This window comes from Xiphias gladius, chromosome 22 (genome assembly GCF_016859285.1).
Source record: "Xiphias gladius isolate SHS-SW01 ecotype Sanya breed wild chromosome 22, ASM1685928v1, whole genome shotgun sequence".
Taxonomy (NCBI): Eukaryota; Metazoa; Chordata; class Actinopteri; order Istiophoriformes; family Xiphiidae; genus Xiphias; species Xiphias gladius.
Window position 1 is genome coordinate 3,700,622 of NC_053421.1, and position 12,745 is coordinate 3,713,366.

At 39.2% G+C, this 12,745-nt stretch overlaps 1 protein-coding gene across 1 annotated transcript in view; it reads left to right on the top strand.

Annotated features, from left to right (window-relative positions):
- The first annotated feature begins 246 nt into the window (after positions 1-246).
- Positions 247-12,745, top strand: part of grik2 (glutamate receptor, ionotropic, kainate 2) — a 262,001-nt gene continuing 249,502 nt past the window's right edge. Inside the window, exon 1 of the mRNA XM_040118010.1 lies at positions 247-376. Coding sequence (XP_039973944.1) covers positions 259-376 — 118 coding nt within the window. The 5' untranslated portion in view covers positions 247-258. The remainder of the gene's footprint in view (positions 377-12,745) is intronic.

Sequence of the window (12,745 nt, forward strand, 5' to 3'; positions counted from 1 at the left end):
TTTCGTCTTGGCGCAGTGAGCTGGACACGCAGTGCTTTTTTTTTTTTTTTTTTTTTTTTTTTTGGCCAAATGGATGTGGGGAAACCGTTGCCCAGCCCGCCTGTGGTGATCATGCCGTGATCTCGCAGTCGCTTTGCTTCATGTTAAAGGGTTGAAAGAAAAAAGAAGAAGAGGAAGAAGAAGAAGAAGAAGAAGAAGAAAAAATTCGGGGGATATACCGATTCAGGGATTAAAAATCCTGTGCACCACACAAGCAACATGAAGATCGTCTCCGTGCTGATGTTTCGTGCGAGATTCAGGTGCACCGTGAGGCTTCTACTGCTGCTATTACACTGTGTAGGATATTCTCATGGGATGCCACATGTCTTGAGATTTGGTGAGCTACTACTTCTTTTCCCTCTCATGTTGCTCCGAAAGTTTGATTGGGGTCTTTTCATTCCCGCAAAGCACGCTGCCGTCAGCCCGAGCTGTTGTAGACCCACTTTCCCTCCCTTTCCTCACTTGTGGAAAATAGTTTAAGTTGCTGTTCTAAGAGTTTAACAAGGTTTTTTTCTTTTTTCCCTTTTTTTTTTTTTTTTTTTTGGAGCAATAGCATGGGGGTTATGTATCCAAAGAGCTGACATAGACCTGCGCTACGATTACAAAGCTGAGAAAAATAGAACTGAGTATGTGAATGATCTATGAGCCCAAAAGGAGGAAATAGTGGGCAGGCTGTAACTTGTTGCTATTTCGAAAGTTGGACATTTAAAAGGGTTAACGTTTGCAGATATCAATACCACACCCCCATGTGTGTGTGTTCCGTGACTGCTGGGAGTGATATGTTTATGAGTGCATGTCACCCACTCTGTGTGTGTGTGTGTGTGTTAAAATATGTGTGTGTTTGTGTGTGTGTGTGTGTGTATGAGCTAGATATGGTCATATCAGATGTGATGCATTCGCATCTGTGTGTATTGTGTATATTTATTCATGAATTCATATTGTACAGTATATTTACACATAGGGTAGTGGTGTGTGTGTGTGTGTGTGCATGTGTGGGTTGGAAAAAAAAGAGGGACAGTCAAATGTTACTGGTGGCAGTAACTTCACTTAGTGTTTTTTTTTACAGAACAAGATGCATCGTTTTTCATATGGTGCCTACATGCCTCGTCCATATTTTAGAAATGTGATGAATATTTTATTTTTCTCTAAGGGAAATTTTTCGATGATCTTGAACAATAAATTTCCTCCTAAATTTCTCCTCAAGCACCTTTCAAGTAGGTTAAAAAAAACCAAAAAACTATTTCATCACTATGCAGCAATGGTATAGTATATAATAGTGAACAGAATGTTTGTTCCAACAAATTACAACTACAGTATATGGTGCTTACACAGGAAATATTCCACCCCAAGTCCACATGTTTTAGCATCATTTCATCAAATGGAAATATTCCAGATGTCTCTTGTTTCATTCTATAGCATAACATAAGGCTCAGCGGGTCCGGATAACTCAACATATTAATGCTGGGGCCAGCGGTTGGCAAAAAGGTTAAGGCCACTGGCTTGAATCCCACAGTAGAACAGCAGAGAGAAGGAAAAACACTGAATAAACTATATAATCAAAATAAAACATTTCATTTGATTTATCCCAGCACTCGTGTATTTTATCAAGAAAACACACCAACACACACAAACAATTGCAGTAACACACACAGATACAGAACTGCGCAGACTGCTACTATACTACGAACAGCTCACACAGATATATTCATATTGACAGATGTACATTTTGTTGAATAATCCAACCACTTTTGTGTTTTGTTAATTTGGAGAAACAGCACTGATCATATTTAATTAAAACCACAACATACATTTCATTAACAATTTGAATTAACTAAATTCAAATTGATGAGGTGCAGATTGATTTTTTCTGCTGACGGAGCCGTAGGCTTGGAAACGGTGTGTGAGAGAAGTGTAAACGGACAGAACCTCTGGTCAGCTGAGTGTCAGTTAAGTCATGGTGTCTTTACATTATGGTGACCGGCTCCCAGCTTAGAGTCATTCAGTCCATGTGCATTGGGGAATAAACTCTGCCAAGGGAAACAGCATGTGCTCCATTACATCCCATTATATCAGCACAGTCTTTACCACTCCTCAGTTAAAGGGGCCTGTACTTCACGATAGCAGCAGAGTTAGAAGGCTGAAGTTGAACCGTTAGAACCTAAATCTGTCCGTCGGACGTGCAAGTCAGTGGCTCAGGAGATAATTGTATTGGTTGAGTTACACTTCAGTGTAATTTTAGTTACCTAACCTGAGCTGTCCACAGAGAACCCTGATCAGACTGAATGAATATAAATATTAAATAATATTATATAAATATAAATATTAAAGGGGCAGGCCAACAATTTAGTATTGCACTTCAATAAAGGTGGGGAAAGTTTTGAGAGGCAGGCGAAGAATGATCAAAATCAAAGTAGCAGCGGCATAGACATCCTGACGTTTAGTTCCTAGTATCAATCAAGCTCCAAAAACACCAGATCCTACACTTCCCATGATGCAACTCAACGGACTCTTTCACTAAACTCTCCGGGCCTGGTAAATGCCAATGTCTGTTTGTACACATGGCAGTATTCTTTGTGGAAGGTCAGTAGACTAGGCTAACTATCTAATACATACACTAATATGGCTTATATGCACTGTGTAAGTGAATACTTCCTGATTTTGTTTAGCAATCAATAATATTTCAAATCTTGGCCAGAGTGCGCTAGGAGGAAATTTAGGGGTGTGGGGGCACTATTGTGTGCTAGATTGAGATGAAAGAATGCATCTTTAAATAGGAGCATCAACTACAGTACATCTTACACCTTGACTTGTCCACTGTCAGAACTGTGCTACTTATAGCCACCAATTGAATTCTGACCTCGCAAATGGGATTTCCTCCACTCCTGGAACAGCGTCGACTCTGGCTGAGAAAAGAGTTTGCTATTAATGCAGTGATCCCAACATTACATTTCCGGATGTGTTTTGACCCTATCTTTGTAATAGCCATTCTTCAAAAGAGGATCTTGAAAAATGGTTCAACTCATTCGGGTGTGTGAAGAATTATGGTGCAAGAGTGGTGGATGGCTAACTTGGTTTTTTATCTTGAAACCCAAGTACGAGAAAAACAGCTCAGAGTAAGAATGCTACAGGTTTTTTTTTTAATCAACCTGAACATTTCCTGTGATTAAAAAAATATATATATATTTTTACAGATTCCCAGAGTGAGTTCTTAAAAGACCTTTGCAGTAAAGAAATATATGGTTAGGCTTATTTTTTAAACACCTGTGCAGGGAATAAGTACATCGAAGCAGGGTAACAGTTCAGATGGTATGATTGATTAGCAATTATGACTGTTTAAAACAGAGGCTGACATGCTGACAACCACTGATGATGAAAACCACATAACTGCTTTTCCTATGCTCCATTAAAGATAAAGTCCGATACAGATCAGCTGTAAGCAGTGATAGACTGAACCACATTAATATGTGACCTGCCAGCTCTGTAACTATGACTCCAACCTGCTGGGTCTGCTGAAATGTCCTGGAGATTTTCAGGAGTTGTATTGTGGACAGTTGAGGTCAGGAATTGGATTGGTTGTGTGGAGGAGAAGTCATGTTCAGGGTCACTTCACAGTAATACAGCAGAATGTATTTCACAAATTCGCTGCACGAGCTGCTGGTGGAAAGTTTGGCCCTTTAGAGAAGCAGCGTTAAGAAAAAAGTTTGGTTCAAGGAAGTGTTACAACTTAGGCACTGAATGGAAAGTAATGGATTGCATACAGAATTTTTCATCACAGACAAAGTCATGGACACCCACAAGGTTCCTCACATCCAAAAGAAAAAATTTTAAGGAGCGTTTGTGTATCTAAAAATGCATCAGTTTATACCGGCACGTTATGTCTCTCTGATCTCTGCAGAGTGGAGATTGAATTAGGTGCGTTGGTGCTGGCTGCCGTGGTCGGCATTGGTATGAAGGTCACTGTCTAATGGGGCAGACAAGCTAAATGTTGCAGGTCGAGGCTAGAAAAACTCCCTCTTTAGAAAATAACTCGCTCTCTGAGAAGCCTGCCTGTCAATAACCGAACAGAAAAGTTGACATTATCCTCCAGACTCCAGCCCCCGCCTCACTGATGACTTGTAAATAAGGAGATTTGCAGATAAATGCGAGCTGCTTGGAAACAGTATGTGGCTAAGCGAACAATTGCGCAATGCAGAGCATTTGCTATGAAAAAGGAGGTGATAATCACAGCATCCTTCAATGAACAAGTTAATTTCCCTGATAATCTTTTGATGTGTTCTCCAGCTTACCAGTGTAGCTGTAGGTGGAGCTTTCAGAGGAGACAGCTTGGAGGTGTTACTGATTATAGTGAACACAGCTATGAATACCAAAAGCATAAATGTGCATTAATCAAAAACCTAAAACGTAGTCCCCAAAACTAGTGTGTAGCTGTTTTAGGGAATAAGTGAGCCTTTTTAAAAAATGACACTATGAACTCATATTTAAAGATTTAATTAAATCTTCAGCAGGACCCAATGGGCTTGGGGCTAAGAACCACTGGGAAATCAGAAAGTACTGAGAGACTGACTAACAAATTGTTGGTGTTGGTCTTTTCACGGATGCTAAAAAAAATATTGTAAAATCCATACTTTTCTGTGATGACAGTTATTAAAAGAAATCCATAAACATATATTAAAAGACACCTTATTTCTAAAACATATGCTGTGAACTGAAGGTGTGATGTCCTCACACCCACGTGAAAAAATCATTAGTTGGTCAGTACTTTCCTAAAGAACCCGTAAGATCTGCCAGCTATCAATCCAGTAACCTAGGAATTATGAACCTTACGCAGAAGTTGAGGGGTTGAAGTTGGGGTGGTGATGAGCATGTAGTACATCCAATTGTCATGCCAGAGCTCGGGGTTGTGTAGAAATAATGAGGGAAAATAATTATTAAATATTGGTTAAGTATAGGTAACTAAAAGTACTTGGTTAAGGTTAGGTAAGCATGGTGGTCATGGTTAAGAGAAAGCAAAGTTGACTGGGTCTCATAATCACACGTCCTCTAAATGAGTTTTTTGTCCTAAAACAAAAAAAAAAGAAAGTTTCTGTGAAACTGGAACTGTGCCCAAAACACTGTCATCAAAGCAATATGGAAACATAACACTGTAAGTACAAAAGTATGTTCTTTTTCTGCTTCAGAGGCAAGTAAGCAAGTCTATAACTTAGACTAACAAGCTAAGAATTAGAAAGTGTAGAACCCATTGCCTGTAACTGTCCACTACTATGTTGTAGGGAAACTTGCTGGTTTGCTTTATGCTCAAACAGAGTGCACCGTTCTGCCAGTGCCTCATTTTTATTTTTATTTTTTATTTCAATATAATGTCAGCCATTGTATGTATGAATATGTACACACACATACACACACACACACACACACACACACACACACACACACACACACACACACACACACACACACACACACACACACACACACACACACACACACACACACACACACTATTCAGCTACAACATTAAAACCGGTAACTGGTTTTACTGAGGCTGCGGTTGGGTGATCAGTGAGGAATAAAAGTCTATTTTTTCAGTCTTAGTAGCCTCTTGACCACAGACCCAACTGTACATTTGTCAAAAGTCTGACTTCTGACCCTCTGCTCAGAGTAAAAAACACATTGCAAGACGAAAATGTCCTCCCTTTCAGTGATACAGAATAGAGTGTGACTGGGTGACGTGTCCCTTTTCCCCCGTTCTCTGTGTGGAGTGTATGATCCATCTATTATTCTCATCATCACATGAGTAGGCAGTGTAGCTCTGATACTATTGTTAATGATTTCAGGGACTTACTAAGTGTACAAGGGGTATAGATTGAGTTTTAAAATTGGTAGGGACAATTTTCTAAGACATCCAAGATGTACTGTTGTGTTGGTGTGCACTTTCTCTTGTTCTATGTACACACATGCAAAAGTACACAAACTTCAAAACCTTTGCTTTATTAAGTATGACCTGTTGTCCTCCATCTTTGCTTTTACGTTATGTTACATTATGATACAATAGTAAAGTTGGTCATTGTTGAAATGACACTTGAGCAACAAACACAATTTAGCTAACACCTTACACACCTGAAATTTAAATATGTCAGTTAAGTGATGTTAGTTATGTCCAGAGACAAGTTTAGTTGTGATGTTTAAATAGTTTGAATAATAAAACCAACTGCTTTATAAAAAAATAGCCAATTTTTCACAGACAATATACTCACTGAGCACTTCATCAGGAACACCTCTACAGCTGCTAATTCATGCAGTTATACAATCAGCCAATCATGTAGCAGCAGTACAAATGCATATACAGGTCAGGAGCTTTAGTTAATGTTCACATCAAACACCAGAATGGAGAAAAAAAGGTGAACTCACAGACTTTGACCGTGGCATGATTGTTGGTGCCAGACGGGCTGGTTTGAGTTTTTTTTTGAAACTTCTGATTTTCATGCACAACAGTCTCTAGAATTTACTCAGGATGGTATGAAAAACAAACAAACAAACAAAAAAAAAAACCCAGTGAGCAGCAGTTCTGCAGACAGAAACGCCTTGTTGATGAGAGAGGTCAGAGGAAAAGGGTCAGACTGGTTGGAGCTGACAGAAAGGCTATGGTGACTCAGATAAACACTCTTTACAACCGTGTTAAGCAGAAAAGCATCTCAGAATGAACAACAAATCAAACCTTGAGGTGGAGGCGCTACAACATCAGAAGCCCACGTCTGGTTCCATTCCTGTCAGCCAAGAACAGAAATCTGAGGCTGCAGTGGCCACAGACTCACCGAAACTGGACAGTTAAAGATTGGAAAAATATAGTCTGGTCTGATGAATCTGGATCTCTGCTGAGACACACAGATGGTAGGGTCAGAATTTCACATCAACAGCATGAATCCATGAACCCATTCTGCCTTGTCTCAACAGTCCAGTCTGCTGGTGGTGTGATGATGTGGGGAATGTTTTCTTGGCTCACTTTGGGCCCCCTAATACCAATCAATCATGGTTTGAATGCCACAGTTCACTGTACTTCAGTGGTCTTTCCAGACACCAGGTCTGAATCCAATAGAACATCTTTGGGACGTGGTATAACAGGAGATTGGGAAAATGAATGTGCAGGTGATAAATCTGCAGAAATGATGTGATGACATCACGTCAACATGGAGCAGAATCTCAAAGGAATGTTTCCAACATGTTGTAGAATCCATGGCATGAAGACCCGAGGCTGTTTTGAGAGCAAAGGGGGGCCCTACGCAGTATTAGTATGGCGTTTCTAATAAAGTGCTCTCTGAGTGTACATAAACCTGGCAACTCTGCCACTCCCTCATTATTTAACCCTTCAGATGTAAAATACAACGATCATTTGAGACTGTCTAAAATATTGGAAGGGAGAAATTCCTTCAGATCCCCTTCACTGACAATGGTAGGGACTGTTTGTGCGCAAATACCTGCTAGTGGAGTCTGCAATAGCTGAGAGACAATGACTTAATTCTATCCTATCTTACACATTTTCAAAATTTAATGCAGCACATATTATTGACTTATAATAGTGGTTATTTCCTTTTGAGCCATCTTGTTTAAATGTTTCATTTCCTTCTCTCTCTAGTTTCTGTCAGAAGTGTTGCTGTGTAGTTGACTGTGCAAACACAGGGAAAACAATCCCCAACAAGAGAATATAAGTGACAATGATAATTGTCATGTTTAATATTTGGACACCCTCACTTGCTGGATTGCCCATTATGTTTACCGCCTGTGTTGTCACACTTCCTAAATTTGTGATACCACATGGGAGGTAACACTGCTTGCAAAACACTCCTTCTTGTATTTCCATGACAGCTGTTCCATGACATGAACAGCTTTTAGCAATTGGCAGACCTCGTTTACAGTAAATCCAGTAGGACATGAATGCAATATTACTTGAACAATGAACAACCAACTAGCCCACAGTAGTTATGCTGTTTTCAGGCAGTGGATAAATGGAAAGGAGATGTAAGCATGCAGGTCCCACTGCAGTGTGTGTGTGTGTGTGTGTGTGTGTGTGATGTTGTGCTGAGTTTAAATTGTTTTTGGATTCAGCTATCGGAGGATGTGCTTCCCCTGTGGGTGTGTATTAAAGAACAGTGTTTCCAGTCAACTGAGGATACATTATGCTCAACAGTGACACAGCCACAATCAACAGTCATGATGGCAGAAGTAATAATAATCATAAAAAAAGCAAGAAAATAAGGTGTAGGTTGAAAAATGAAGCAGATTATGGAATATGAATCTCACCCTAGTCAGAAAGACTTACATCAAAGGAGATTGGATCATTTATGTACAGTATTTGGGGGAAAGGGCTCTGCAGTTGAGCATGATTATAATATGAATCCAAGCAGTATGTTAAAGATTCAACAGGGACTGTGATAAAAAAAACCCTTCAGAGGCACAAAACAGAAACCAGCAGAGACATCTCACTGAAAAACATAAATCACAAGGCAGATGATGCCATTGCATTTATGATTAGAGAATGAGTTAAGCATGTGAGGAAATATGCTTATTTTCATTCTTTTGCAAAGTTAGATTAGAAGATCAATATTAATCTTACGTTTGTGTCAAGGACAGATTTTTCAAACGGCTGCTGTCGAAACATCTGGTATAAACTGTAGTGAACTTGTGAACCTTTAGTTGTTAAATAATACGGTAGTATTTTAAATGATGTAACTAATTGTAGTATTTACTAAGACTATGTTATGATAGAAATAAAACTGAACTTTGCTGCACAATAGACCAAACCATACTGTCTACATCTTTCAGCCATCAGCGGCGCCATATTGGGTTTTTTTTTCATCTTGCTTTTTGTTAAAAGTAGACTTGTGTAAAATAATTCTGCCTTTCACTTTTCTGTCAGTACAGTCATCTTGTTTGAGTAAATCTTTATTGGAATGGACAAAACAGAATGAGCGTCCTGTGTTTACATTAACATTTAATACATGGTTTATAAAAGTATAATGCAGTTCTTTGCAGCTAAAAAGATTTATAAGTGTTTGTCAACAATTATAACTTCTACCATTAAGACATATTTTATATTATTACAGCTGTGTTTTACAGTATTGTCATTCATTATCTGCTTAGACAGCAGCCTCAACTTATGGGTGCTCACAAGATGTGTTACGGTTGTTGACCAATCCATGAATAAACTCTTATATCTGCTTACAACCATTAGAGTATGTTAGAAACCACGTATTAAATATTTTTTCACTGGTTATAATTGCCAAATACTGGAAGATAATGTAAAGTGTTACTAAAAACTTAAAAAATAGCTTTAGAGACCCATCTGCAGCCCAGCATACGTAGGTGATGTACTGCACCTACTAACGACCATATGGACCTGTCAAGATCTCTCCTCTGCTCCTGCCTCCTCCAGTGTAGGGTTTAAACCAGTTAGATAAAAGTTTGGAGGCGCTGGTTGGTGTGGTTTTTAACAGGCCAGGCTAGCTTTTTCCCACTGTTTCCAGTCTTCATGCTAAGCTAGGGTAACTACAACTAGACCCCTATTTCCCCAGATGCCAAACTCTTCCTTTAGCACAAATGCAGTGCATATGGAGGCCAGGATTGTGGATGGAAAAATTATCAGCAATTGTACAGTAAGAGCGTGAGCCTCCACATTCGGAAGAGCCCCTCATTGTCTTCGTTCATGAACTTACACTCTCCAATCATATTCAAACTACTCCAGCACTTTGCCTGAATGTGATGCTCCATTCAGTATGTGCTCAATACAGCAGACAGAGTCAGATCCTTGTGCTCAAATGGCTGATTTTCTGGTAATTTGTTTACCAGCTCTGCATGTTCCCCACTTGAATTAGCAAGCAGAATTAAAAGAAGTGTTAGAGGTCAAGGTTATCTGAGCTAGCACTGAAGCTATCATTTCAATTAGAAGCATGCTGGTTGAACTACATTCGACCTCAATCAGTGAAAACAAATCTGATTTGATGGGAACTGTGTTAAGGAGGGTATTTTTAAGAGGTAGTCAATTTTCTGCATGTTTTCGTTTTTGTATGGAGAACAGGTATTTGATGCTTGGGTTTTCAGTATAAGACTAGGACACAACCATTTTTAACAGGGGATATCTGTCTGGCAAATGCCAGTAAAATTGTCCATAGTCCATTTAATGAGAAAAAATATAGAACATTCTCTCCAGTTTGTTATATATTCAAGACAAAAAGTCTTGGGCTGTTGCAAATTTATGTGAGACATTTTAGCTTTAAGAATGGAATGAGATTTTTCCTTTTTTGGTTTGTGTCAGCTTCAAAGCTCAAACTGTACCTGAAAATGATAATCTATGATTCTTTTCATTTTTGTAGTCTCTGTAACATGACAGATATGGAGATCAGACCGCCCTCACTTTCCAGCCAAACCATTAAAGCAGAGCACAGAGCTTTTATATATATTTAGACCTAAATTCACTGCTATTCTCCTTCAAGTGCCTGATTTCATTATGCTTCTGTGCAGTGTAAATTTAATTTATATACTCTGCCATCAGCACTTCTTTCAACATTGCTTTGCAAGAGAGGTCTTTCACTCAAAAATGGTATATAACAAATTATTGTAAAACGTATTTATGCATTTCTCTGTAACTCAATTAACAGTGGGCACTGTCTGCAAAGGCAAGGCTGCTTTTTGACACTGAGATGAGGACATCACTACAACCTTTATCTTTTGCCAAAGCATTCAGCTAACACTTTGGATGTCATGTTGTAGTGATGGCAGGGTGATAAAGCCAGACTCTGCTCCAATAGCATTAAGGATTCATCTGAATAAACAAATAAAATACTGTATAATAGCCCACTACCAAAGCCAAAAAACACATACGGATTTAGCATGCAAGCAAGAATATACTATATGCACTGCTACTCTGGCACACATTCATATATGTTTCATATAAGAAACTTGTGGCCGTGGCATGTAATTGGAACATGGCCATTTGGAAAAAATATTTGCAGTGTAAAAGAATCAGTTACACTGTGTCCTTCAAATTCTACAGAAGTGCCCCTGGGCAAGGCTCCAGATGCGCACTAGCAGAATTCCTCAGTAGCCAACCCTTGAAAACTGTGGTCGTACTGTTCAAATCCTGATGTGAATGTGTGACCATATCATTGTAAAACAGTATGGGGCTGGAAAGCAGGAAGTACCAGTGCTTGTTTCCTATAGATAAATGTTATAAAACCAGACCTAAAGGAAAGCTATGATTTATTAAAACTTGGGTTTTATCATAGCTCTGGCTATAATAAAAGCTGTACGCTATTGCTGGGACTCGGAACTCAGTTACATCGTTTAACAGAAGTCAGGGCCAGAAAGATGAGCAGGCAGATGATCAGAGGGTTTGGAAGTCAGTGGTTGGCCAGATTATTTAAATCACTTAATTTGGAGTTAAACATGAGATTGAGGGCACCTACACTGTGCTCACTGCACAGGAAAACTGTGAGTCTGCTGAATTACAGACTGTACAGAAAGTCAAACTGAACAAAAACTCAGTCTGTAAACTGTTGTGGTTGTTTAAAACGGACAGTGTAGGTAATAGCCTTAGTGGTTGCCTTCCAGATAGGTTTCACTGACCCAGGGCCTTGTTCACAACAGTTTGACAGTCTAGATTCCTTGTGTTTTTTGACCCATTGAGCCACCTTTTAGTGATGTTGCCATGCTACCAAATCTCAGCTATTAATTGGTGAGTACAGTGTTATCATAACTGATAGAACTGATGAATAGTTTTAGGCCCTTGCCAGCCTAAATATATTTACTGTATTTCTTTGTAATCTGTTATATTTTGTGTGACGAGTTGATCATTTGTCCTGTAAATTGCAGGAGTAGAACTCATGGAGTGTCCAAAATGGAAAGGGTTAAATCTGGGAAGTGTAAACGTAAAGAATGACGTTGATGACCATCTGTCCTTTGGATTATGTTTCTTGTCTAAATTCTGTGTAAATTCTGGCCTGAAGGGGAAATTTGAAGAAAGGTCAGACAGCCACTTAACGCACTGTGAACGATCTGGAGACCATAAATATCTAACTTCACGGAAATGTGGTTAGTAGCTGTTGGCCTATCTTGCTTTTTGTTGGATTGATGAACAGTGAAGAAACGGGATTAGCTTTCTAGTATTCAAGCTACTATTTCATGCAAGCGTTGTTCAAGCAGAAATGTATGCCTGATGGTTAGAGGTCCTCAAAAATCATTAGGAATCATTGTCTTCTAACCATAAACATGCACGTTACGTTACACGTCAATCTGGTCAGCAGCTCCTAAGAAATTTATGCTGATATTTGCCCATTTGACCAAGATTATAGACATCTCTTGACCAATGGTTCAACCTGTTCAGCGGGTGGAACATATGCTAGGTTGAAATTACTTAAATGTTAATGTCTTTAAAAGAAAGACAAAGTGAGTGTATATTCCTTATTATGCAGTCTTTGGGACCCTGTTTTCAGCCAGTAGGCATGTTTACTGAGACAGAATGAACTTCAGCTTTTTCACAGAATGGCAACACTCATTGTATCATCCTTCACTGCGGGTAACTCAAGCATATAATGTGTCAGTGACTCTTTTTATGCCCTTGGCAGGAGAGCACACATTCCACAGTGGCAGCACTTCCCTTCACTTGTTCTTCCAGTTTAAGATGAAACCCTTTTAAGGAGTGCGGCTTTACTGATCT